Source organism: Gorilla gorilla, chromosome 20, assembly GCF_029281585.2.
Source record: "Gorilla gorilla gorilla isolate KB3781 chromosome 20, NHGRI_mGorGor1-v2.1_pri, whole genome shotgun sequence".
Lineage (NCBI taxonomy): Eukaryota > Metazoa > Chordata > Mammalia > Primates > Hominidae > Gorilla > Gorilla gorilla.
Genome location: NC_073244.2, coordinates 25,417,525 through 25,445,051, shown reverse-complemented (window position 1 = coordinate 25,445,051; position 27,527 = coordinate 25,417,525). Strand labels below are relative to the sequence as shown.

At 51.8% G+C, this 27,527-nt stretch overlaps 1 protein-coding gene across 38 annotated transcripts in view; it reads left to right on the top strand.

Annotated features, from left to right (window-relative positions):
• Nucleotides 1-9,443, top strand: part of SUGP2 (SURP and G-patch domain containing 2) — a 42,906-nt gene extending 33,463 nt beyond the window's left edge. For 3 of the 38 annotated variants that reach the window (XM_063701134.1, XM_063701117.1, XM_063701135.1), the window contains exons 9-10: nucleotides 5,061-5,975; nucleotides 6,604-9,443. In XM_063701134.1, coding sequence (XP_063557204.1) covers nucleotides 5,061-5,348 — 288 coding nt within the window. In that variant the 3' untranslated portion in view covers nucleotides 5,349-5,975; nucleotides 6,604-9,443. The other 35 variants (XM_063701128.1, XM_063701145.1, XM_063701130.1 and 32 more) reach the window with 24 other exon arrangements.
• Nucleotides 9,444-27,527: the final 18,084 nt, after the last annotated feature.

Here is a 27,527-nt window from a genome sequence, read left to right as displayed (position 1 = left end):
AGTCCTGGGGATGCTGTGGGCAAAGAGAAGCAGGTCAAAGAGAGGGAGAATAAGGTGGGGTCGAGGGGATGCCGCTGAATTGGGAAAGCCAAGGGAGGTGTCTCTTGCAGATGACGTTGGCACAAGCCTGGAGGAGCTGAGGAGAAACGGTGTAGAGATCTGAGAAGGGCACAGCCTCGGTAGAGAGGCTGGGGCAGCAAGAGGCCTTTGTGGCAGCAGAGGAATCCGGGGGATGGTCACACAGGACCTCAACAGATGTTAACGCTGTGGCCCTTTCTCAGGGAAGGGAGGGTACCTCTGGGACCTGTGGTGGACGTGGCCACTAGGGTGGAGAGCAGCCTGTGGGCGGGAACCAGGAGGAGGCTCAAACTTAAGACAGTTGGACCAGGGCATGAGGAGCAATAAGAAGGGGTGAAGATGGAGTGGGTGACACCTGCTTGTGGGCTGGGTGTGCAAAAGCCAGGAGTCCAGATGACCCCAGGGTAGTCAGCTTGGGTAGAAGAGGGACAGAACTGCCATTCACTGAACTGGAGCCAGGTTATGGAAAGGGGACAGGTACACTCCAGATGGCCTGGGGGACACAATGCTGGGGGCAAGCAGGGTCACCTGGGACACATGTGGAGAGACTTCACCGGTCCTTCATGGTCAGGGAGGAGGGCGGGGAGCCAGGCGAGGTCGCTCTGCTGGTGTCAGGCAGTGCCATGTTGCTTCCAACCCCTTCCGAGTAACCTAGGTCAGTCTGACCCCAATTATGGCAGGAAGGAGGGACCTTCCCGAGTCCAGAGCTCATAGTCCTTACTGATGTGCCAGGTTTTAGGCTGAGCTGGCATCTGGTGCCCCTTTGTGTGGCCTGGATAAGGGCACGGCCAGATGAGGGCACAGCAGGGCCTTGGCGTCAGGCACAGCTGTACTCTAGCTCAGCCCTGCCACCGAGTAGTTTTGTAACCTTGGCGTGTAACCCCCGAGCCACGGGTTTGTCTGTAAAATGGGATGGCCACACTTACCCAGCAGGTAGGAGGTACGGTGAAGATTAAACTGAATGCGGTTCCTGGTGGGTGTCCTGCACATGCTGCTGTCTCCTTGGGGCTCTGCACCTGTCCTCCTGTCTGCCAGTGACTGTGGGTGGAAGGGAGGCTGTGGTGGCTGCAGCTTTCCTCTGCAAACCTCCAGCTCGCCCACAGGGCTTGGCTTTCCTTCAGCTGTCCAGGAAACCACCATCATGATTGTTAAACACAGATTTGAACATTCACGAAGAAACTTCCAGGCTGAGCCAACCCCTCTTCCTCCCGCTGCACCTCCAAGCAGCCTTCCTGAAAGGGAAAAGAGTACAGACCTGCCCTCTGGAGACCCCTGTGCCCTGCCATGACCAGCCTTTCCCCTTCCTTCCCTACCCGTCATCCCAGGGCCTAGGTCGTGCACAGCTCCCAGGAGGGCCTGATGGATGCCCTGTTTCTCATCTCAGCCGGTGGGTTCTGTCACCTCTTTTCTCCAGGCCACTTTCTCATGGCAAGGGGCCCCCCAGTGTAGCAGGTCCTGTCTGGTGTCCCCTGGCTTGCAGGGGTGTCTCTTCACTGTTTGTGCCCCTCTTCCTGTCCTAGCCCATAGCATAGCTCCTCCCTTCATACCTCCCCTCCTTAACTGCCCTGCAGAGACACTTCTGCCCACACCACCTCACCAAGACCACCTCATGCCATTATGGAGGGGCCGCCTGCATCCAGTAACTCACACACGCACACACACAAGATACACACAAGATACACACACGTGCACGCATATGCACACACACAGCTACTTTATATAATACTCTCAGAGATGCCTCTGAAGAGAACAAAGGGAATTTCCCTCCGCCTTTGAAGGTCTGAGTCTAAGCCTGTTGAAATGAACTGACAATAAGAAGATTAACAGGATAAAAAAAGGTGTGCGGTGGCTTACACCTGTAATCCCGGGACTTTGGAAGGCCAAGGCAGGGGGATCACTTGAGCCCGGGAGTTCAAGACTGCAGTGAGCCATGATGGAGCCACTGCACTCCAGCCTGGGTGACAGAGCAAGATCCTGTCTCGAAACAAAAAAGTTATACATATTCATTCATGTGCATAAGCACAGGAGCCATATAAAACATTATGAAAACTCAAAGAAGGGCCAGGTGGTTGAAGCTGAAATACCTCTTTGTAGGGGAGAGGGCAGATGGGAGGCTGTAGGTAACTTTAGAGGGGAAGCAGATGATTTTAGGAGAGATGGAGGCAGGCATCATCTTGTGAATGATCCTCATTGAGAATTGAATGGGACTAGAGAACAGCCAGTGGTCTGGGCTCTAGGTGTGGTGTTTAATGTTCCATCTCTTCCTGTGTGATAGGAGTTTTCAACTCTGGTTAATGACATTTCAGGGAAGGGATCCAAGGCCCTTGTGTTCTTCTTTGGCAAGTCCAGTTTCTAGGTAGATAGGGAATTTGAAGAAAACAGCTTCCTCCTGTGCTTTGGGAGGGACCTTGAGGCTGCTACTTTAGTCCCACCTGTCAAAGTGCTATAATTCGGGGTATCCCTTTCTTTCTTTTTTTTTTTTGAGACGGAGTCTCCCTTTGTCGCCAAGGCTGGAGTGCAGTGGCATGATCTCAACTCACTGCAACCTCTGCCTCCCAGGTTCAAGGGATTCTCCTGCCTCAGCCTCTGGAGTAGCTGGGATTACAGGGGCATGCCACCACACCTGGCTACTTTTTGTATTTTTAGTAGAGATGGGGATTCACCATGTTGGTCAGGCTGGTCTCAAACTCCTGACATCATGATCCACGCACCTTGGCCTCCCAAAGTGCTGGGACTACAGGCGTGAGCCACCGCGCCCAGCCTTAGGGTATCCGTTTCTGACCCCCTACATCTTGCTGCATGTTGAGTTCTCAGCACCTCTTCAGGTTGTTTTGTCCCTTTCTAGGGTGAGAACACTGAGGCCCCAGGAGCTCCAGAGGCCCAGGCCTTCCTTACGGGAGCACTTGCTCTCTCCTCCCTCCCTCCCTCCTGACCTGAGGCCTGCTCTCTCCCTTCTCCCTTTCCTCTCCCAGCCCCTGGCTCCCCCAGGCTCAGCCTTTTGTGCCTTGTCTCCAAGCTCCTTTGTCTCTGGAGTGCCTCCCACATGCACCCCTAACGTTAGGGAAGCTGATTCCTGGGCACCTCAATGCAGATGGCAAGGGGGGGATTTGTCTTTTGGTTGAATTGTACCTCGTGAGGCCTGCATGACATCATGGGGCAGGTTGCTAAGCTGATGAGGGCTGACTGCCCGAAGACCTGAGCTCACAGCACTCAGCATGCCCTTCTCACCCTGCTTCTCAGGCCCAGGGTCATCTAACCCTCTCCCAGCCACTCCCACCTGTCCCCTGCTCAGACCCCCAGCACCAGCCGCCGTGATCCTCCTCAGCACCTTCCTCCCTCCCTCTCAAGAGCACATGAACCCTCACAGCCTCCCCAGGTCGTTCAGTAAATGCCTTAAATAAATACATCAGCCAGGCGCAGTGGCTCATGCCTGTAATCCCAGCACTTTGTGAGGCTGAGGCGGGCAGATCAGCTGAGGTCAGGAGTTTGATCAAGACCAGCATGGTTAACATGGCGAAACCCCGTCTCTACTAAAAATACAAAAATAGGTGGGCGTGGTGGCACACGCCTGTAATCTCAGCTACTCGGGAGGCTGAGGCAGGAGAATCGCTTGAACCCAGGAGGCGGAGGTTACAATGAGTTGGGATTGCATCACTGCACTCCAGCCTGGGCAACAGAGCAAGACTCCGTCTTAAAAAAAAAAAAACATCAAAAGCTGGGTGCAGTGGCACATACCTGTAGTTCCAGTTAATGGGGAGACTGAGGTGGGAGGATCACTTAAAGCCGGGAATTCGAGACCAGCCTGGGCAACATAGCAAGACTCTATATTTAAAAAAAATACACACAAGTTTTGTATTTTGTTTCTTTTTTTAGACAGTCTCATTGTGTTGCCCAGGCTGGAAGGCGGTGGCATGGTCTCCGCTCACTGCAACCTCTGCCTCCCAGGTTCAGGTGATTCTCATGCCTCCGCCTCCCAAGTAGCTGGGATTACAGGTGCCTGCCACCATGCCTGGCTAATTTTTGTATTTTAGTAGAGACGGGGTTTTGCCACGTTGGCCAGGCTGGTCTGGAACTCCTGACCTCCAGTGATCCACCCACCTCGGCCTCCCAAACCGCTGAGATTACAGGCATGAGCCACCACGCCCAGCCCACCCACACAAGTTGACTCGTGAAGAGCCAAGGAATACATGGCAAGGTCTTGGACTGCCCAGCTGGGCTCTGTCACACAGCAGTGTGTTACGAATATTCATGAGTGAATAGAAATTGCTTCTGCTACAGCCCTGCAGGCTCCTCCTCCAGAGGCCCCAGGGCCCTGTCTGTCTCCAGATCTCCATCTAGTGGCCCAGAGATTGCTGCACTTCCCCACCACCCACAGGAGCAATCACAGCTGTACTAGCTCTCAGTGAGGTCTGCTCTGTGCTAGACACAGACCCCAGTGTCCAAGTAGAACTCAGTCCCGAGGACAGACAGACAATGCAGCCAGGGAGTGAATGAAGCACTGGGGGAGGGATATGTTGGGGTGGTTCAGGGAGGGTGCTGCCAGCCAGTTCTCACCCACTGTCTGGCCCCCATCCTGCCTGCAGGCCTGTGCCCTGGTGCCCCCCACTCTTCCCTGGGCTGCGCCCTGTGGTCATCACAGGGCCACCCTTCTTTATCCAGGGTTCCGCTGAGGGCCTTCCTACTGACTCCTTGACCCCGGGACTGGCCACTCCCTTACCCAGTTTTCCTCACAGTCTTGGCACCAGGGTTATAGTGGTAGCTGAGAGGCACGACTGACCTCAGGCCAGTGACCTCTGACTTAGAAGTTCCATCCCACCCAGGGATGTTGCAGAGAACTGGGAAAGTGATTGGAGCTTGAGCCTGAGCATCTGGGGAGTCAGGAGGGCATTTGGGGGTGAGGGGCTCCAGGCATAGCCTAGGACAGACCCTTGATCCAGGCATCTCCCTGTGGCCCACATGCCTGGACTCTCCTCTCTCCTCAGAAACCCAAGGACTTGGACTTCGCCCAGCAGAAGCTGACCGATAAGAACCTGGGCTTCCAGATGCTGCAGAAGATGGGCTGGAAGGAGGGCCATGGCCTGGGCTCCCTCGGAAAGGGCATCCGGGAGCCGGTCAGCGTGTACGCAGCAGGCAGCCTGGGGTGGGAGTGGGTGGGGCCTCAGTCCTTCCACCTGCAGCCTGCCGCTTGGCTCCTTCACAGCCAAGATGGCTTACAGCTGGCAGTTGATTTTTGTTTTTTAAACAGAAGGCATCTTCAGATGAGAAGCTGATCATTTACATGTGCAGGTGTTCACAGGGCTCCTTTCTGTCCTGGTGTAGATTTTTTAACCAGCTTGTTGGCCCTGGTCATTTTGGCCACATTTGTGACCATCATAAAAGCTAAGTGGTATTTCTGTGTAGTTTCGGTCTGGAACTGCTTTCCCATTCCCGGGAACCCATAGCCGGGCCAGCCAGGGTCCCGAACACAGGCCCAAAGTTTATTAAACCCCGATCATAACCTCCAGCAGGCATTTCATTTAATACTGAGCTTAGTTCCTGCTGGGTAAGGCATTCCGAGGTAACCAGGGCCCTCTGGGCACCCCCTCAAAAGCCAGCTCTTCGAGGGTGAGTACTCCTTGTTTCCACTGTGAGTCGCGTCTTGATTTTCCCTTTCTTTGATGTCTCAGTGTGTGTTCCAAACACCTGCATCTCATGGACTGTTTGTGCCCATGCCCAGTTCCTGGCATGCCAGGCCCTGGGCTCAGGTGCACAACTGACTCTCTTTTTCACTCCCTAGGGGAACCCCCTCGGAAGGGGAAGGGTTGGGTGCTGACGGGCAGGAGCACAAAGAAGACACATTCGATGTGTTCCGACAGAGGATGATGCAGATGTACAGACACAAGCGGGCCAACAAATAGGTATGTTCACAGGCCAGTGCGTAAGGCCGTCTGCCCTCGCCGGCGTGCTGGTATGCAGAGAAATCTCCCCCAACAAAGTTGATGTTCCCTGCTCCCCCAAAAATGCCACACACAAAAAAAGTCACAAAATTCTGTGAGGGAAACAAAAGGGTCTGTGGATGTGGATATGCCCCATTCTTACCTTCCAGGTTTGCTGAAGGAGCAAACCTCACGCTGGCCAAGGGCAGCTGCGCATGGCCTGCCTCGTGCCCCGGCTGTGAGCCCCTCAAGGCCTGGAGAGGCCAGCCTCCATGGATGTGCGTGTGGAAATAGGCCACGCCTGTCTCTTCTCTTGCTCAAGTTTTCTCTCACAGATGACAGCCACCTACCACATAACATGACCAGCAAACGGACTGTTCCTAGTCCAGAGGGCCTTGCCATCATGCAAGTGGAAGGGCGACTGTGACAGCCACTGCCACAGAGGATGGCAGTTGGCTGTGTCCCTTTGTGAGGGTCTTTAAATCCTTTTCCTTCTGCAGGGCCTTGGGCCTGTAAATATCCTCATCTTTCTATTCTTTTTTTTTTTTTAGTTGCCCCCTCACCTAATTTCCACCTCAGTTTTGAACAAAATCGTTCTCTTCCTGAATAGATCAAAACCACTGATGTGAAAGATAAGCCTTGAAGCAGCAATTGCCCTTAAAACATCATCCCTGCCCTGGATCGGCCTGGAGCCAGTGCCCAAGTACGGTTTGGTGTGTACATGAAAACAAACGTCTCTGCAGTCTCTGGGGCGGAGGTTTCGCTGGCTTTTCTTTCTCTCAAAGAAAAAAACATGCACCATTTTCAATGTGCTTTTGCCTCTCCTCTCTGTTCACATGCTTTTAGCAGCAAGTCCCCTCCAAATCTGTCTTGGTTCCCCTTCAGAAGGTGGCGCTGCCCCCGAAAGGCACCTCAGCCTGTGAGTGCTGAGGAACCAGCTCCTCTGGCTGATTTTCCAGTTGGACTGGCCATTGCTCTCCAGAAGTGCTCTGTTAGCAAACGTGATGTGGAAACGATCACAGATGGTGTTTTCTCATTGTTCGCCAGAATTTATACGGGGGAGACAAATTCCCGGTAATTACCAAGTCTGCACGCGGGTACCAAAGCTCTGAAGCTCTCTGAACAGTTGCCGTACTTGAGTTGATGAATGTGTTATTCATGGTGTGTCATCTCATCAATGCATCTTGACAGACTTAATGAAATTTTAGCAACAGTATAGAATAGCTCTATCGGGTGGGGAGTAATCATTAAACAGATGAAATCGGCCCCAGATTTACATGTCTCTTTAGAATCCACAGTGTAAGCAAACTACAGTTACAAAGGGATGGGGGTTGTAAACCCTCTGAGACTGCACTTTTCGCACGTATGGCATCGTCAAGTGCTGTCTTATTACAGCCTTTGTAAGGAGAGGCAGGCTCCTCCTGGGGTGGGCTCTGCAGCTGCTCTATTTCCAGGCATGTGATCGCCGCCGCTCTCCAGATTCCCTAGCACTCTGCTGCGTGTAACTCCACTCAATTCTCCACTCATCCTTCCTTGTGAAGCAGGAGCGTTGAAGTTTTAAGTATGGGCAAAAATCTGGAAAACTTAGGATCCCCCTGACACCCCAGGATTAGGGGACACAGCAGTGGCTAGGGCATCAGCCACAGAACTGAGCGGGAAATGCCACTTGTATTGGCTGTAAAGAAATCCTGGCTTTGGGCCAGGCGCAGTGGCTCAAGCCTATAATCCCAGCACTTTAGGAGGTTGAGGCGGGTGGATCACCTGAGGTCAGGAGTTTGAGACCAGCCTGGCCAACATGGTGTAACCCCGTCTCTCCTAAAAATACAAAAAAATTAGCCAGGCGTGGTAGCGGGCACCTGTAATCCCAGCTACTCAGGAGGCTGAGGCAGGAGAATCACTTGAACCGGGGAGGCAGAGGTTGCAGTGAGCTGAGATCATGCCACTGCACTCCAGCCTGGGCGACAGAGCAAGACTCCATCTCCAAAAAAAAAAAGGCCGGGCACGGTGACTCACGCCTATAATTCCAGCACTTCGGGAGGCTGAAGCAGGTGGATCACGAGGTTAAGAGATCGAGACCATCCTGGCCAACATGGCGAAACCCTGTCTCTACTAAAAATGCAAAAAATTAGCTGGGCGTGGTGGCGGGCGCTTGTAGTCCCAGCTACTCAGGAGGCTGAGGCAGGAGAATCACTTGAACCCGGGAGGCGGAGGTTGCAGTGAGCCGAGATTGTGCCACCGCACTCCAGCCTGGCAACAGAGCGAGACTCTGTCTCAAAAAAGAAAAAGGAAATCCTGGCTTTCTTTAAGCCACAGACTTCCTAGGCTGTGGTCCCAGCTCCTTGTCTGCCTGGTCCCTGTCACCTTGCAGTGCCACCACCCCCAGGGGCTCTGCTTTCTTCCAGTGGCTTCTGTAGCTTTGGCAACTGGCAGATCTTTATGGCAGTAGAGGTGCCAGCACGGAGGATGGAGCTTGGGTTTATAACCCAACCCTCGAACGAACCAGCCTATGGGGGCCTGGAGTGGAGCTGGTTTTGGGGAGTCACAGGTGCAGGGGGTTCATCTTCTCCTTTCTCCTTCTCCTTTCCTGACCCCTCCGACAGCTTCCATGTTGGCCATGGGTCAGGTGAATGGATGGAGCTCCAAGCGGGGCTCAGCCCATTGGCCCGAGCGAGGCGCACACACCTGCAGCGTGGATCAAGCGCACTCTCTCCAGCATCGCCCTGACCATTCCATGTGCTTTGTTCTAGCATGTTCATTCTTGACTTTCTCCACTTCATTTTACTAAAAAGTTAAATGCTTTAGGAATCTGTGGCGTGTGGCCACTGACCGCCCCCCACCTCCTGCCGCTCCTCCAAGTTTGAGCTGAGATGGTTCTGTGAGTCCTTGGCAGGGGTCAAAGGGCACATCTCCTTGAACCTAGAAAGCCCCCTACACTCTCAGAGGACGCCTCTCCTGTGGATTCAGCGCTGGGGCAGTGAAGGTGTCAGGAGCCAGCAGAGCATGGTGCGTGCTGCCAGCTGCCGGCCAGCCGGGATAGAGGAGATGCCACTGGCCCTCCGTGCCCCCAGCCCCTCCCTCTTAACCGAGGCTGTCCTTGCTCTCTGCAGAGGCCGCTCTGCAGGATCCTCGTGTCGCGCGTGATGTGTGGTGGCACAGCCGTGTCAAAGTCACAGTGTCTTTTCTGTCGTTCTAGTTCCAGGGTCACCCCCGAGAGGACAACAGGCATCTGGAAGTGCTCTCTCGCCACTCTGGGTGCTTTACTGTCTCTGGCTTGTTTCCATCACTGGAAATCACTTAGAGAATTGTAGTGTTTTTGGTCCTTGATAAAGCCTAGAAGACCTTTGTGATGTTACAAAATGGAAGTTTTCTTTTGTTTCTGTTTTTTAAGATCTAAGAAGTTGTGAATGTTGTTAATCATTTAGCCGTTGCAATAAATGTAGAGGAAATGCAGTGTGCTGGGGTCTCCATGGCTGTGTTTTTAAAATCAGATCAGACACCAGCGCACGCAGATGGGAGTGCAGTGTAGAACCAGATGATGGCTGCCTCCCAGGACGTGCCCTCCGCCGGCGTGGTGCTCCTGCCTCGGGCCCCTCCTCACTGGCTTGCCCCACCTGAGGGACCTTGTGTCACTGTCACCAGGAAAGCTTGGAAGATGCCAGAGAGCAGGAAGGGACCAAGCACCCACCAGAGGGAGGGTGATTCCCTTCTGGGGAGGCTGGGGAGGGTAATCGGTACCGCCAAGTACAGAAGCTGCCTTTGAGGGGTGTCAGGGCAGTGGGAACTGTGCCCCTGCTGCCTACGACTCACCTGTCCCCACAGGGCTTTGCCCCATCATCCCAGGGCTGGGGTTCCAGCTGCCAGAGTAAAACCAGAGCCTGCCTGGGCCTCCCTCTGACTGCGGAGCTGCCTCTCTGTCATCTTCACACTCCCTGCCGTCCCTGGGTGCTGCCAGCCTGCCCATGGTTCCTCTGTCAACAGCCCCTTGGCCCTCCAGGTGAGGAGGGGCGTGCAGAGGGCACAGCAGAGACCAAGGCAGCACCCAGGGGGCCTGCAGGGGCCTCTGCCTGACCAGGGTGAGGAGGGGAGGAGCCAGACTGCAGGGAGGGGGAAGGCGCTATGCCCAGGGCAGGTGATGCTCATGTCATGTAGAAAGGTCCCTGTGGGCAGCTTAGCAGGAGCCTTGAGACAGAGCCCTTAGGAAGCTGAGGCAGGACCCCCAGCCTCACTTCTACCGTGTCCCGGGGGAAGCTATTGCCAGCCAAGACCCTCACCCTGCCTTCATCTTAGCGATGTCTAACCGCTAGCTTCAGTGGCACTCCCTGAGAAAGGCTGGAGCCTGCAGGGAAAATGTGGGGCTCACCTGCAGGGGGTGAGGAACCACCAGGAATTTCTCTTCAGTAGTGGAACCCTTCTTCCCCTAGTTCCTCTTAATATCACCCTAAGGCCAGTCAGGGTGTCTTAGGAGGACAGGAGGAGTGGTCTCCAGCCCAGGATGCCTGTCCTGGCGTTGACCCAGGCAGGTCACTTGATCTCAGGCCTCAGTTTCCCCTCTACAGACTGGGAAGGATCTCATTTGGAAGGTAAAATCTCCCCTGCTGCCTTGTACTAGGTTGGTGCAAAAGTAATGGCAAAACCTTCAATTACTTTTCCACCAACCTAATAATTTAGGACTAAGTGGAACCACAAGATCCCTGTCATGGCCTTTCTCCTCCCTGGAGCTTTCTTGGGGCAAGACAGGCAGAAGGCGCTGCCGAGAAGCCCCAGTAGCAAAAGCAAGGTGTGGCTTCAGTCCAGGCCTTTGCTGTGCATGCATGCCCACGTACAGATGTGCGCGCATGCATGTTCAAGCAGCACGCGAGGACGTTTTCCTTGTAAAAGATGAAAAACCAAACCCAGATGTATGCGGAATGGAGCACAGAGGCTTTCTCCTCCCATAAGTCAAAACAAATGACAGGACACTCCAAGGGTGCCACTCGGAGACTGCCTTCCTCTCCCCACGGGCTGTCTCAGCAGTCTCCATGGCCCGTGGGAAAAGAGCAGGTATTGGGTTGGCTTCAGAGGATATTCCACGTGTAAACGATCGTAGGCACAATCGTGTTTTAGATGGAACCTTTAAAATGCAAATTATACTTCAAGTTCTATTCTGCTCCCTGCTTTTTTTCACTTAAAAAATTTCTGAGGCTGGGCGCGGTGGCTCACGCCTGTAATCCCAGCACTTTGGGAGGTGGAGGTGGGCAGATCACCTGAGGTTGGGAGTTCAAGACCAGCCTGACCAACATGGAGAAACCTCATCTATACTAAAAATACAAAAGTTAGCCAGGCATGGTGGCGCATGCCTGTAATCCCACCTACTCGGGAGGCTGAGGCAGGAGAATCGCTTGAACCCTGGAGGCAGAGGTTGCGTTTAGCCAAGATCGCGCCACTGCACTCCAGCCTGGGCAACAAGAGTGACACTCGGTCTCAAAAAAAAAAAAAAAAAAAAAAAATTCTGAAGCCATGTGTAGCAGCCTGTGCATGTAATCCCAGCTACTGGAGAGGCTGAGGTGGGAGGATCACTTGAGCCTAGGATTGGAGGCTGCAGTGAATTGAGATTGCATCACAGTACTCCAGCCTGGGCAACCCTATATCTAAAAATACAAACCTGAAATAAACTTACATATACACGTGTATATATGATGGCTTGTCGTTTAGCTAACAGGTTCTCCACGCCTAGCCATTTGGGTTTGGGCCCTACATCCTAGAATGGGCTTCTTTGTGGACAAAGTCCAGGAAATAGCATATGAGAACAAAGGGTCCTCCTGAGGGTCTCCTCACCTTGCTGCCTCCCTCCACACAGTTCATGTGCCATCTAACTTTGGGGTGACCCTGCTGATGTCCCATTTCCCTAGTTTCCCTGCCTCTCCGGGACAGTGGGGGCTGTGGTTCCTGCAGGTGTCTCTGGCAGGCACTGGCCCTTAGGCTGGGCTCCAATGCCAGCTTCACCCCCCAAACCCTGACCCCTTGGGATATGGACCTGACTGCTGACTCTCTCTATCTCCTCCAGGTCCCTCAACTCTGTCCCTGTCACCCCCAACCTGTCACCAGCCCCACCTCAACAGTGCAGGAGCCTGTGGTGGTTTGGGGTCACCGTGTTTCCTGAGGGGCCCAGCCAGGCCTTTCTCTCCCCTGTGTCCACATACTACCCCAATGCCCACCCATGGTGGAGGGTGGTGTTTTGAGGGCCAGAGATGTGCCAGCAACAGGGACGCTATTACTGACCCTCTGCTCACAGTCCTCCCCGAGGTGGTCAAGCAGTGGGACCCTCCACGCCTGCATTTTCTCCAGTGAAATGTAGCCAACAGCTTGCAGGGTTAAATACATACGGTTACCCAGGACCTCTCTTAGAGGGTTCAGAGGGACTGGTCTTGTTACCGACTGATCCTTTCACATCCCACCCGCTTGGGCCTCAGTTTTCCCTCGTGAGGATCCCCAAGCCCTTCTCAGCTCCCCTTGCCCACCCCTCCCTGGCCAGCCTGAGGGTAGGGTGGCCCCCAAACTCTACCACATTCCACAGAGGAGCTATCCAGGGAAAGAGTGGTAAGTTGTCACGAGTCCCCCCATCCCCATATGTTTGGGGGATTAATCCCCATCATGTGTTCGGGGGATTAAGGGCTGGGCAGAGGTAGGAGCCGGGGATGATTAATGAATGCTGGGGCTGCAGCCTAGGCAACATAGGGAGACTCCACCTCTACAAAAAGAAACGTTTTTATTAGCAGGGCATGATAGTCCCACCTGTAGTCCCAGCTACTCGGGAGGCAGAGGTTGAAGGATTGCTTGAGCCAAGGAGCTGGAGGCTGCAGTGAGCTACGAATGCACCACTGCAGCCCAGCCTGGACGACAGAGCAAGACCCTGCCGCCAACCCCCAACACACACAAAAAAGAGAATTAAAGGAGCTCACAAAATTTCAACCTCAAGGCCCACAGCACAGACCATATACTGAGATAAATCTGATCGTCGTTGGCCTCTCTGGACTCCAGTGCTCTCATCCGGGGAGGATCAGCCCATTTCCCAATGGAAAAACTGAGGCCTGGGGCAGTCTGACTCCAGAGCTTGAATTCTAAACATCAGTATCCGGATTTCCAGTTGGTTTCATCTGATTTAGAAGCTCGCTATATACACACACTTGCGTACACATGGACACACCCTGTGCAATGCCATGTGCGCATGCGTGCACACATGCACATACATACACACAGAGACATGCACACGTGCGCACACAGACATACACACATGCATAGGTCTACACGGTGCTTCTATTTCCCACGAAGTCCATACTCATGGCCCTGAGAACTTTAACACTCAGGAATTGCGGCTCTGTAATGACTGGCACTATCCGCTTCCTTCACAGCCCAGGAGGGGGACCTCACGAGCTGAGCTTTACTTGGCTGTATTTTTCTCCAGCGAATCCTCAGGTTGGACTCATGGGAGCACTAACTCCCGGTTCTTGCAGCTTGTGGCCAGGTGTGAAAAGGGGAGCGTTAGCCTCGAGATTTCAGCTTCCACGCCTTCATGACTTGCTTTTGCCAGGAGGAAAGCAAACCTTAAGAATTTGAATCCTCAGTCCTAACATGTCCTCTCTGTGCTGTGTAACCTGGGGCGGGTGATCCACATCTCTGAGTGTCAGCTTCCTCATTTGCAAATGGGGAGAACAGCAGCATCTACAGAAGGGTTCTTAGGAGCAGCACCAGCATGCTGTGAACTCAGACATCGGCTGATCTGTTTCCATTGTTCTGTGTCAGTGGACCCAGTCCTTGAGGCATCCCATTGGCTGACTCCTCCTCCTTAAAGGCCAGGCGTGGTGGCTCACGCCTGTAATCCCAGCACTTTGGGAGGCCGAGGCAGGCAGATCACCTGAGGTCAGGAGTTCGAGACCAGCCTGGCCAACATGGTGAAACCTCGTCTCTACTAAAAATACAAAAATTAGCTGGGTATGGTGGTGCATGCCTGTAATCCCAGCTATTCCGGAGGCCGAAGCAGGAGAATCGCGTGAATCCAGGAGGCGGGGGTTGCAGTGAGCCGAGATCGCACCACTGTACTCCAGCCTGGGCTACAAGAGCAAAACTCTATCTATAAATAAATACATAAATAAATGAAGTTTCCTGAGTCCTTACCTAGACCCCGTGACATGATGAAAGGGCCTTGACTCCAGTGTCCTGGTCACAACGAGTGACTTTGGAAAATTCACTTCACTCCCTGAGGCCCCAGCATGCTCATCTTAAAATAAAGATGTTCCAGGCTGGGCGTGGTGGCTCACACCTGCAATCCCAGCACTTTAGGAGGGAGAGGAAAGAGGACTGCTTGAGGCCAGGAATTCAAGGCCAGCCTGGGCAACGTAACAAGACCCAATCTCTATTAAAAAAAAAAAAAAACCCTAGCCGGGCATGGTGGCACATGCCTGTAGTCCCACCTACTTGGGAGGCTGAGGAGGAAGGATCACTTGAGCCCGGGAGGTCAAGGCTGCAGTGAGCTGTGATTGTACCACTGCACTCCAGCCTGGGTGACAGAGTATGACCTTGTCTCAAAAAAAAAAAAAAAAAAAATCCAGTTGCAAAGTGTAGCATCATTTTTGTAAAAATCTTGTAAAATGTAGACAAGCCCCCCATATATGGCAATGTTGGGCTGTGTTTCAGCACAAAGATGGGTCTACTCCAAACCAGCCACGTGGTAGGGAAGCGTGTGGGGTCCGGGCAGGGGTGCCACCCCCCACCAACACCCAGCCATGTGCCTCCTTGCAACCAGTTTGAAAGGAAAATCCACTGAAGAATGTTTAGAGGAAGTAAAAACAGCAAAGCACTTGCTGGCAGCAATTGTCGGCCTTTGTTTCGGAGGCAGCTGTGGTCTTAGGAGAAAAAAGGATCAGATTTGAACCAAGACAGTTTCTTCCTGTGTCAAATGGGGAAATAAGCCTGGCTTCCTCCCAGGGCCATTGTTCAAAGGCTGCTGTGAAAAACCCTCTGACATCTCCCTGGCAGAGGCTCTGATCGGCTTTTTACATCTGTCTGTTCACTCATTCATTCATTCATTCACCACACATTTTTATTTGTTGGTTTTCGTTTTGAGACAGGGTCTTACTCTGTCGCCCAGGCTGGAGTGTAGTGGTGCCATCTCGGCTTACTGCAACCTCCACCTCCAAGATTCACGCGATCCTCCCACCTCAGCCTCCTGAGTAGCTGGGACTATGGGCACGCGCCACCACGCCCAGCTAATTTTTGTATTTTTTAGTAGAGAGGGGCTTTTGCCATGGTGCGGTGGCTCATGCTTGTAATCCCAGCACTTTGGGAGGCCGAGGCAGACGGATTGCTTGAGGTCAGGAATTTGAGACCAGCCTGGGCAACATGGCAAAACTCCGTTTGTACTAAAAATACAAAAATTAGCCAGGCATGGTGGTACACACACATAGTTCCAGCTACTCGGGAGGCTGAGGCGAGAAGATCACTTGAACCCGGAAAGTGGAGGTTGCAGCGAGCCGGGATGGCGTCACTGCACTCCAGCCTGAGTGACAGAGTAAGACTCTGTCTCAAAAACAAACAAAAAAATTATCATCATTATCATTATTGTTTTTAAGATGGCATCTCACTCTGTAGCCCAGGCTGGAGTACAGTGGCATGATCATAGCTCTCTGCAGCCTTGACCTCCTGGGCTCAAATGATCCTCCAGCCTTAGCCTCCGGAGTAGCTGGGACTACAGGCATGTATCACCATGCCTGGCCTGATTTACACCTTTTAAAAGAGTAGTCTGAAAGGGCAGGGCAGGAATGAAAGCAATTCTGAACTGTTCCATCTATACCCCTCGGTTCCAGCCCCATTTAACGGCAGGCACCTGTGCAGGGTATCAGGGCTACCCTGGGCTGCTGGAGCACCCTTTGCCTGAATGCCCACTGGAACCAGAAGTGCCTGGAATTGACATTCCCCAGGGTAACCCTGACAGCTGACGAGGGTGGGGTGCGAATAACCTAGCCAAAAGACACAGAGACATAGACCCCGTGTGCTGGCCAGCTATTTGGTAAAACAATCATTCTCCAGCAGTTGTCTGAAATGTGGCCTTAGACAACGTTGTAGGCTCCATCTCAGCCCCGAGCCCCATGGAGGTCACTTGCAAGGAACCCAGAGCAAACCTGTCCTTTCTGGCTTGGACGTCCCACCTGCCTACTCTAGAGCCTTTGACAGTTTCCCTGTTTCAGTCCAGAGATGTTCACCCTCTCCTTTCTGGCTCTCCACGTTCTTGGCAGGTTGTTGCAAGAGGCAGAGATGTCTGGGAGCAACTGTGTCCCTCAGAACTCAGAAAACCTTCTTCTTCTTCTTCTTCTTCTTCTTCTTCTTCTTCTTTTTTTTTTTTTTTTTTTTTTTTGAGATAAAGTCTCACTCTGTTGCCCAGGCTGGTGGAGTACAGCAGCTCGATCTGGGCTCACTGCAACCCCCTGTAACCCCCACCTCCCAGTTTCAAGCAATTATTTTGCCTCAGCCTCCCAAGTAGCTAGGACTACAGGCAGGCACCACCATACCTGGCTAATTTTTGTATTTTTAGTAGAGATGGGGTTTCACCATGTTGCTCAGGCTGGTCTTGAACTCCTGACCTCAGATGATCCATCCGCCTCTGCCTCCCAAAGTGTTGGGATTACAGGCATGAACCACTGCACCTGGCCAGAAAACCTTCTTTTATCCAAGTCCAAGTAAGCAGGAGTCCAGGGTGGGCACCCAGGGGGCATCCCTAGATACCACTGGATATCTTATAGCACCAGGCATGGCAAAGAACGCTTGGCATCTGTGCTCCTTTCACCTTAGGCAACCACAGCTCCCTTTACAGATGAGGAAACTGAGGCCCAGAGACGTTGGTTAACAACTCTCTGGGGCAGGCAGGTGGGACGTCCAAGCCATTTCCAGAAAGGGCAGTTCTTAGGGCTGGTCCCTTAGCCTTTTTTTGTTTTTTTTTTTTTTTTTTTTTGAGACAGAGTCTCACTCTGTCACCCAGGCTGGAGTGTGGTGGCACTGCAGCCTCAACCTCCCTGAGCTCAGGTGATCCTCCCATTTCAGCCTCCCAAGTAGCTGGGACTACAGGCATGCACCACCATGCCTGGCTAATTTTTTTTTTTTTTGAAGAGACAGGGTCCACTATGTTGCCCAGGCTGGTCACAAACTGTTGGGCTTGAGTGATCCGCTTATTTCAGCCTCCTAAAGTGCTAAGATTACAGGCAGGAGCCACTGCAGCCAGCCTGGTCTTTGACTTTCTGTTTATCCTCATCGACAGCAATGAGGGCAGCCTCAATTTTCCAATTTCTCTGCTCTCCTAATGAATGAAGCAACTGACATGTTTATAGTGCTGTCTCTGCAGCACTAAGGGCTGAATACATGGGAACTCTTTGGGCTGCATAAAGCCAAAAAGGGAATTAATTGGTGGATGGAATTGGAAAGGACACCTTCAGGATCAGCTGGATCAAGGCACTCAACCAAAACCACCAGTGTAGCCTCTCTCTCTATTTCTTGGCTTTGCTGTCCTTTGTTTCCAGGCAGGCAAGATGGTGGCCAGCAACTCAGAGCCTAGCCTTACCCATTTAAGCAACATCACAAGAGCTCTGTTGTCTGATAGGGGTGGCACAGACACCAAGATTGTCTATTATTGCCCCAGCCCGGGGCATATGCCTGTCTCTGAACCAATCACAGTGGCCAGAGGGCTACAATACACTGATAGCTAGGGCTTCATTGGCTAAGAAGGGGGAAAGACCCTAAGCACAACGAGATGCTGTTCACAGAAGGACTAGGAAGAGCCCCTGCCAGTGGGCAGAAGCAGAATCGGAGCCCAGCTCTTCACTCCTTAGCTATATTGGTCTCAGCTGCTTTCTTTTCTTTTTTTTTTTTTTTCTTTTGAGACAGAGTTTTGCTCTTGTTGCCCAGGCTGGAGTGCCATGGCGTGATCTCGGCTCACCACAACCTCCGCATCCCAGGTTCAAGCGATTCTCCTGCCTCAGCCTCCTGAGTAGCTGGGATTACAGACATGCGCCACCATGCCCAGCTAATTTTGTGTTTTTAGTAGAGATGGGGTTTCTCCATGTTGATCAGTCTGGTCTTGAACTCCCGACCTCAGGTGATCCGCCCACCTCAGCCTCTCAAAGTGCTGGGATTGGGATTACAGGCATGAGCCACCACGCCTGGCCAGCTGCTTTCTGATGGACACTTTCACCCCTTCAAACACCTTCCACTTCAAACTCACCATCAATCAGGTGCAGTGGCTCACACCTGTAATCCCAGCATTTTGGGAGGCCAAAGTGGGAGGATCACTTCAGCCCAGGAGTTGGAGAACAGCCTGGGCAACATAGGGAGACCCAGTCTTTATAAAAAATTTAAAAATCTAGCCAGGTGTGGTAGCCCATGCCTTGTAGTTCCAGCTACTTGAGAAGCTGAGGTGAGAGGATCACTAAAGCCCAGGAGCTCAAAGCTGCAGTGAGCCATGATTATGCCACTGCACTTCAGCCTGGACAACATAGCAAGACCCTGTCTTTAAAAAAATTCAGGCCTGGCCGGGTGCAGGTGGCTCATGCCTGTAATCCCAGCACTTTGGGAGGCCGAGGCAGGTGGATCATTTGAGGTCAGGAGTTTAAGACCAGCCTGGCCAACATGGTGAAACACTGTCTCTACCCAAAAATTAACTGGGCATGCTGGCGCACACCTGTAATCCCAGCTACTCAGGAGGCTGAAGCAGGAGAATCACTTGAACCCGGGAGGCAGAGGTTGCAGTGAGCCGACATCACGCCCCTGCGCTCTAGCCTGGGCAAAAGAGCAAGACTCAATAATAATAATAATAATAATAATAATCAGGCCCCCTGGGACCCTCCTCACTGAATCCCAGTCTCTGCTCTCTCGCCTTCTCTGAGCCCCAATTTCCTCATCTGTAAAATGGGTCATCAGGAGCGTCTTGTACTCAGTAAACAGCCAAAGGTCACATTGGATTTACAGAAAGTGAGATCCAGATTCAGAGAGCAAGGAGGCTGGGCGTGGTGGGTCACGCCCGTAATCCTAGCACTTTGAGAGGCCGAGGCGGGCGGATTGCTTGAGATCAGGAGTTCGAGACCAGCCTGGCCAACGTGGCGAAACCCTATCTCTAAAATACAAAAATTATCCAGGAGTGGTGGCACAAGCCTGTAATCCCAGCTACTCAGGAGGCTGAGGCAGGAGAATCACTTGAACCCAGGAGGTGGAGGTTGCAGTGAGCTGAGATCATGCCGCTGCACTCCAGTCTGAGCAACAGACCCAGACTCCATCTCAAAAAAAAATAGAAAAGAAAAGAAAAACATAGAAGATAAGTCCTTGTGGGGGGTCCTCAGTCAGGGCTGGCTTTGAACTTTCTGTTTATCCTCATAGATGATGAGGAGTTTGGGCAGCCCAAATTTTCCCATTTCTCCACTCTCCTAACGAATGAAGAGGCCGACATGCCGTTTTTAATCCCATCTTTGCAGCAGACATGAATAGCTTCAAGAAGGAACTGGCCGGCATGAGCCAGGCCTGGTGCAGGCTGGCCTGAGAAGTGTCCACATATAAACATTCCTGCAGTTCACACCAACAAAGGAGAATATGCTCATTTTCATTTTCATTTTGAAAATTAGATTTATTTTGTTGTGTTGGTTAGATTCCATAAAGTTCAGTTCATGGTCAGCCCCCACCTTCAACTTGGCAAACTCATATTCATCCCCCAAAACCCAACACCCACACCCCCTCCTCCATTCTTCAAAGGTTCATAAAATGCTACATCTCTCCCCTCTCTGTGCTATAAGAGAAACATCCAAGCTGGGCACGGTGGCTCACGCCTGTAATACCAGCACTTTGGGAGGCCAAGGTGGGCGGATCACAAGGTCAGGAGTTTGAGACCAGCCTGACCAACATGGTGAAACCCTGTCTCTACTAAAAATACAAAAATGGCCAGGCGCGGTGTCTCACTCCTGTAATCCCAGCACTTTGGGAGGCCGAGGTGGGCAGATCACGAGGTCAGGAGATCAAGACCATCCTGGCTAACATGGTGAAACCCCATCTCTACTAAAAATACAAAAAATTAGCCGGGCGTGGTGGCAGGCGCCTGTAGTCCCAGCTACGCAGGAGGTTGAGGCAGGAGAATGGCATGAACCCGGGAGGCAGAGCTTGCAGTGAGCCAAGATCACACCACTGCACTCCAGCCTGGGCAATACAGCGAGACTCCGTCTCAAAAAAAAAAATTTGCCAGGCGTGGTGGCGCGCGCCTGTCATCCCAGCTACTCAGGATGCAGAGGCAGGAGAATCACTTGAACTTGAGAGGTGGAGGTTGCGGTGAGCCGAGGTCATGCCACTGCACTCCAGCCTCGGTGACAGAGCAAGACTCCATCTCAAAAAAAAAACAGAAAAAAAAAAAAAAGGAAAAAGAAAAAAAAGAAGCATTCCCCTGGCACTATGATTGTCTGTTTATAGCTGTTTCTCCCACTCTGGGCTCTGTTCTAGCACCCAACTCAGTGCCTGGCACACAGTGGATACTCAATAAATGCGGTTTAGGTGGGATCTCACTCTATCGCTCAGGCTGGAATGCATTGGTGCAATGATAGCTCACTGCAGCCTCGACCTCCTGGGCTCAAACGATCCCACCTCAGCCTCCTGAATAGCTAGGACCGCAGGTGTATCCAGCATGCCTGGCTAAATTTATTTATATTTTTGCAGAGACGGGGTCTTGTTATGTTGCTCAGGCTCTTTTTTTTTTTTTTTTTGAGACGAAGTCTCATTCTGTCGCTTGAGATGCCATCTTAAATTATAATAATCATAATAAATTGTTTGTTTGTTTTGAGACAGGGTCTTACTCTTTTGCCTAGGCTGGAGTGCAGTGGTGCCATCTCGGCTCACTGCAACCTCCACCTCCTGGGTTCAAGTGATCCTCCTGCCTCAGCCTCCCGAGTAGCTGGGACTATGTGCGCGTGCCACCTAGCCCAGATAATTTTTGCATTTTTAGCAGAGATGGGGTTTCGCCATGTTGCCTAGGCTGGTCTTGAACTCCTGACTTCAAGTGATCTGTCCCCTTCAGCCTCCCAAAGTGCAGGGATTACAGGCGTGAGCCACCACACCCAGCCACCCAGGCTCATTGTTTTCACCCCAAAAAGAAACCGGTCTCCATCAGCAGTCACTCCCCATTCCCCTCCGCCAGTCCCTGGCAACCACCAATCTGCTTCCTGTCTATGGATTTGCCTGTTCTGGGCATTTCAGATCAATGGAATCTCACACTGTGTGGCCTTTTGTGTCTGGCTTCTCTCACTCAGCATCGTGTTTTGGGGGTTCATTCAAGCTGTAGCATGGACCAGTGCTTCCTGCTTTTCCATGGCTGTATCATATCCCACTGTGTGGATGGAACACACTCTGCTATCCATGCACCAGCTGATGGGCATGGGGAGGTTTCCACTTTCTGCCAACCACGACTAGAGCTGCTGTGGACACGCGTGGACAGGTGTTTGTGTGGACGTGGGTTTCCCCATCTCTGGAGCACTTCCCTGGCAGTGTCAGTCAATGTTTAATGGTTATTGTGAAACTTGTTAAACTTCAGCCACAGAGGCAGCTGGGTTGCACAGATGACAGATCAAATCTCCCAGGCTTTGAAATCTGCCCCCACCCCCAACTCCCACATCTCCGAAGGGGGCCTTTTTTTTTTGAGACAAACTCTTGCTCTGTCACCCAGACTGAAGTGCAGTGGTGCGATCTCGGCTCACTGCAACCGCAGCCTCAAGTGACTCTTCTGCCTCAGCCTTCCGAGTAAGTGGGACTACAGGCACATGCCACCAAGCCCGGCTAATTTTTGTATTTTTAGTAGAGAACGAGGTTTCACCATGTTGGCCAGGCTGGTCTCAAATTCCCAACCTCAGGTGATCCGCCCGCTTCAGCCTCCCAAAGTGCTGGGATTACAGGTGTGAGCCACTGCGCCCAACCAGAAGGGGTCCATTTTTGGTCTTCAAATCCAATGTGTCCACCTCTCAGGCCTTTTGCGGCTGAGGACCTCCCTGTCCGCAGGCCAGCCAAAGCAGATCTGTGACCCGGCTCGGGCTGTGGTGTTCTACGGATGGCCGATCAAGCAGCATCCTGCCCTAGGTTTATTTTGGTTGAGGGTAGCAGGCTTGGTCAGCACCTCAGGCCTGGCCCTGCCCAGGACCGTGAAACCCAAGGCCTCTATATGTGTATCCTTGGTCTGCAGGTGTCTTGGGTGGCGCCCGAGACTAGGAAGCTGGCCTGGGTTCAGCGGACAAAGGCCAAGGCAATCAGCTGAGGTCCTGCCACCGGAAGCTATCACTATCTCAGAAATTCCCTGAGTGGCTGGGCACGGTAACTCACGCCTGTAATCCCAGCACTTTGGGAGGCCGAGGCAGGCGGATCACTTGAGACCAGGAGTTCAAGACCGGCTTTGCCAATATGGTAAAACCCTGTCTCTACTAAAAATACAAAAATTAGCCAGGCATGGTGGCGGGCGCCTGTAATCCCAGCTACTCCAGAGGCTGAGGCAGGAGAATCACTTGAGCCCAGGAGACAGAGCTTGCAGTGAGCCAAGATCATACCCTGCACTCCAGCTCTGGCGACAGAGCGAAACTCCGTCTCAAAAAAAGAAATTCCCTGAGTATATATTGGAAAGTAACCCCGCCTCCTTCCCATCACCGGGCCTCTGGGTGCCTGTATCAGTAATGGCTCACAAGAGAAAGAGAACCAACAGGAAATATACATATTACATATATAGAAAGAGATTTTCTCTAAAAAAAAAAATTTTTTTTAAGATTTATTTTGTCTGGGCATGGTGGTTTATGCCTGGAATCCTAGCACTTTGGGAGGCTGACATGGAAAGATTGCTTGAGCCCAGGAGTTTAAGATCCCATGTTTACAAAAAAGTTTTTAAAAAGTTTGGGCATGGTGGTGTGTGCCTGTGATCCCAGCCACTCCAGAGGCTGAGGTGGGTGGACCGTTTGAGCCCAGGAGGTCGAGGCTGCAGTGAGCCATGATCCCACCACCGCACTTCAGCCTGGGTGGCAGAGATCCTGTCTCTCTCAAAAAAAAAAAAAAAAAAAAAAAAAAAAAAGATGTTAATTTAAGGAATTGGCTCATGCAATCGTGGGGGCTGATAAACCCAAAATTCATAGGGCACTCTAGCAGGTTGGAAACAGGGAGGCTTTATTTGTTGCAAGCTTACGAATTCCTTTTTCCCTCTAGAAGCTGTTTTTGCTCTCTGAAGGACTTCAACTGATTAGATACAGAAGCATCGGCTGGGTGCAGTGGCTCACGCCTGTAACCCCAACACTTTGGGAGGCCGAGGCAGGAGGATCACCTGAGGTCAGGAGTTTCAGACAAGCCTGACCAACGTGGAGAAACCCCGTCTCTACTAAAAATGCAAAAATTATCCAGGTGTGGTGGTGCATGCCTGTAATCCCAGCTACTCAGGAGGCTGAGGCAGGAGAATCTCTTGAACCCGGGAGGTGGAGGTTGCGGTTAGCCAAGATCACGCCATTGCACTCCAGCCTGGGCAAAAAGAGCAAAACTTGGTTTCAAAAAAAAAAAAAAGAAACATCAAGGTCATGGAGGATAAATTCCTTTACTTCAGGTCAGTTGATTGGAGGTGTTAACCACATCTGCAAGGCCAGGTGCAGTGGCTCAGCCTGTAATCCCAGCACTTTGGGAGGCTGAGGTGGGAGGATTACTTGAGTCCAGGAGTTCAAGATCAGCCTGGGCAACATAGTAAGACACCAATCTCTACCAAAAAAAAAAAAAGGTTTTTTAATTAAAAAAAAAACTTTATTAAAAAAATGCAAGATGGAATGGATCAATTTTTTTTTTTTTTTTTTTTTTTTTAGACGGAGTCTCACTCTGTCACCCAGACTGGAGTGCAGGGGCGCGATCTCGGCTCACTGCAACCACTGCCTCCCAGGTTCAAGCGATTCTCCTGCCTCAACGTTCTGAGCAGCTGGGACTACAGGCACGTGCCACCATGCCCGGCTGATTTTTGTATTTTTAGTAGAGATGGGTTTCGCCATTTTGGCCAGGCTGGTCTCAAACTTCTGACCTCAGGTGATCCACCCGCCTTGGCCTCCCAAAGTGCTGGGATTACATGCGTGAGCCACCATGCTCGGCTTAATATACGTTCCTACGCAGACTTGAGAATGTACGTCTTTCATCTGTCCATCCCATTTGCAGATGGGGCTCAATTTCTGCAGCTTCCACCCTCCAAATGCCTTTGACATTCTTCTACGAGTTATAATTCTTCTCTGATTTGTTAAGATTTGACAACTCTCCCCCAAGGCATATGAAAAAGCATTAAAAACCTCACATGAAGGAAGGAGAACCGTTGAGCCCTGTCACAGATAATTTATTTCCTCTTGAGAATGTTCTTTTTTTTTTTTCTTGAGATGGAGTCTTGCTGTGTCACCAGGCTGGAGTGCAGTGGCACGATCTCGGCTCACCACAACCTCCACCTCCCGGGTTCAAGCGATTCTCCTGCCTCAGCCTCCCAAGTAGCTCGGACTACAGGCATGCCCCACCACGCCTGGCTAATTTTTGTATTTTTAGTAGAGATGGGGTTTCTTCACGTTGGTCAGGCTGGTCTCGAACTCCCGACCTCAGGTGATCTGCCTGCCTTGGCCTCCCAAAGTGCTGGAATTACAAGTGTGAGCCACTGCAACAGGGCATTTTTTTTTTTTTTTTTTGACGGAGTCTTCCTCTATTGCCCAGGCTGGAGTGCAGTGGCGCAATCTTGGCTCATTGCAACCTCCACCTCCGAAGTTCAGGCAGTTCTCCTGCCTCAGCCTCCCGAGTATCTGGGATTACAGGCATGTGCCACCACGCCCGGATAATTTTTTGTATTTTTAGTAGAGATGGGGTTTCGCCATGTTGGCCAGGCTATTCTCAAACTCCTGACCTCAAGTGATCTGCCTGCCTCGGCCTCCCAAAATGCTGGGACTACAGGCGTGAGCCACCGCACCCAGCGGAATGAAGGTCCCATTTCTGTCGGATACATTCACAGAAGTGGAGTTGCTGCAGTGTATGTGGTCTCCTATCTGCATGCACGGTGTCCTTTCCATCCCTTCCCTGTCCACATCATGGTGTGTCATGCAGACACAAATCTTTTTTTTTTTTTTTTTTTTTCAGACAAGGCTTTGCTCTGTCACCCAGGCTGGAGTGCAGTGGTGCAATCATGGCTCATTGCAACCTCAACCTCCTGGGCCCAACCAATCCTCCTACCTCAGCCTTCCAAGTAGCTGTGACCATAGGCATGAACGTGGGTTCATGCCACATGCCTGGCTAATTTTTGAATTTTTATTCTTTGTAGAGATGGGGGCTCCCTATGTCACCCAGGCTGGTCTCAAACTCCTAGGCTCAAGCAGTCCTCCCACCTTGGCCTCCCAAAGTGCTGGGATTACAGGCATGAGCTACCACACCCGGCCAGACACTAATTTAACCAGGCCTCTCAGGCTAGATCTGTGGGCTGCTTCCAACTTTTCCTGGTATGAGAAATATTCGGCCAGGCGCGGTGGCTCATGCCTGTAATCCCAGCACTTTGGGAGGCCGAGGTGGGCGGATCACGAGGTGAGGAGATCGAGACCATCCTGGCCAACATGGTGAAACCCTGTCTCTACTAAAAATACAAAAATTAGCTGTGCTGTGGTGGCACATGCCTGTAATCACAGGTACTCGGGAGGCTGAGGCAGGAGAATCACTTGAACCAGGGAGTCAGAGGTTGCAGTGAGCCGAGATTGTGCCATAGCACTCCAGCCTGGGTGACAGAGCGGAGACTCTATCTAAAAAAAAAAAAGAAAAGAAAAAGATATATTCTCCAGGTCAGGTGCGGTGGCTCACACCTATAATCCAAGCACTTTAGAAGGCTGAAGTGGGCGGATCACTTGTGGTCAGGAGTTTGAGACCGACCTGGCCAACATGGTGAAACCCCTGTCTCTACTAAAAATACAAAAATTGGCTGGGCGCAGTGGCTCACGCCTGTAATCCCAGCAGGTTGGGAGGCCAAGACAAATGGATCACCTGAGGTCAGGAGTTCAAAACCAGCCTGGCCAACATGGTAAAACCCCATCTCTACTAAAAATACAAAAATTAGGCCGGACGTGGTGGCTCACACCTGTAATCCCAGCACTTTGGGAGGCCAAGGCGGGCAGATCACGAGGTCAGGAGATCGAAACCATCCTGGCTAACACGGTGAAACCCCGTCTCTACTAAAAATACAAAAAATTAGCCAGGCGCGGTTGCGGGCGCCTGTAGTCCCAGCTACTTGGGAGGCTGAGGCAGGAGAATGGCCTGAACCTGGGAGGCGGAGCTTGCAGTGAGCTGAGATCGTGCCACTGCACTACAGCCTGGGCAACAGAGCAAGACTCCATCTCAAAAAAAAAAAAACCAAAAAAAAAATTAGCCTGGCATGGTGGCAGGCGCCTGTAATCCCAGCTAGTGAGGAGGCTGAGGCAGGAGAATAGCTTGAACCCGGGAGGCAGAGGTTGTAGTGAGCCGAGATCACGCCATTGCACTCCAGCCTGGGCAGCAGGAGTGAAACTCCATCTCAAAAAAATAAAATAAAATAAAATAAAATAAATAAAATAAAATAAAATAAAATAAATGGCCGGGTGTGGTGGCTCATGCCTGTAATCCCAGCACTTTGGGAGGCCGAGGCGGGAGGATCACCTGAGGTCAGGAGTTCGAGACCAGCCTGACCAACATAGAGAAACCCCATCTCTACTAAAAATACAAAATTAGCCGAGCATGGTAGCACATGCCTGTAATCCCAGCTACCAGGGAGGCTGAGGCAGGAGAATCACTTGAACCTGGGAGGCAGAGGTTGCGGTGAGCCGAGATCATGCCATTGCACTCCAGCCTGGGCAACAAGAGCGAAACTCCATCTCAAAACAGAAACAAACAAAAAAAAACTCCTGCAGGATGCCTTACTCAAGACTGCAAATAAGAGAAACTCTCTCTCTCTTTTTTTTCTTTTATTTTGCGACAGATTCTCAATTTGTTGCCCAGGCTAGAGTGTAATGGTGCCATCAGGGCTCACTGCAGGCTCAGCCTTCTGGGCTCAAGCGATCCTCGGCCTCTCAAGTGATCCACATCACCCGAGCTAGAGAAACCTGGGGTCCTGATGCCAAGTGGTAAGACCTGCCATGCCGCTGGAGAGCAATAATATGGCACCCACTGCATGCCAGTGCCGTGCCAGCACCAAAGACAGAAAGGGTGGCTCAGGAAGGTTCTGGATTTTGGATTTTAACTTTTGGCTGTAGATGGAGGGTGCTCTTATCTGCTTCTGGGCCAGTGGGACCAGCCCTTTCCTGCATTACCTCACCCCAGTGCTGGGGGAAGGACAGTCTAAACTCTATTCACAGAGCCTCAGAGAGAATGAAGCCCTTGGCTGGGTGTGGTGGCTAACACCTGTAACCCCAGCAATTTGGGAGGCCAAAGTGGGCGGATCACTTGAGCCCAGGAGTCCAAGACCAGCCTGGGCAACATGGTGAGACCCCTGTCTCTACACAAAAT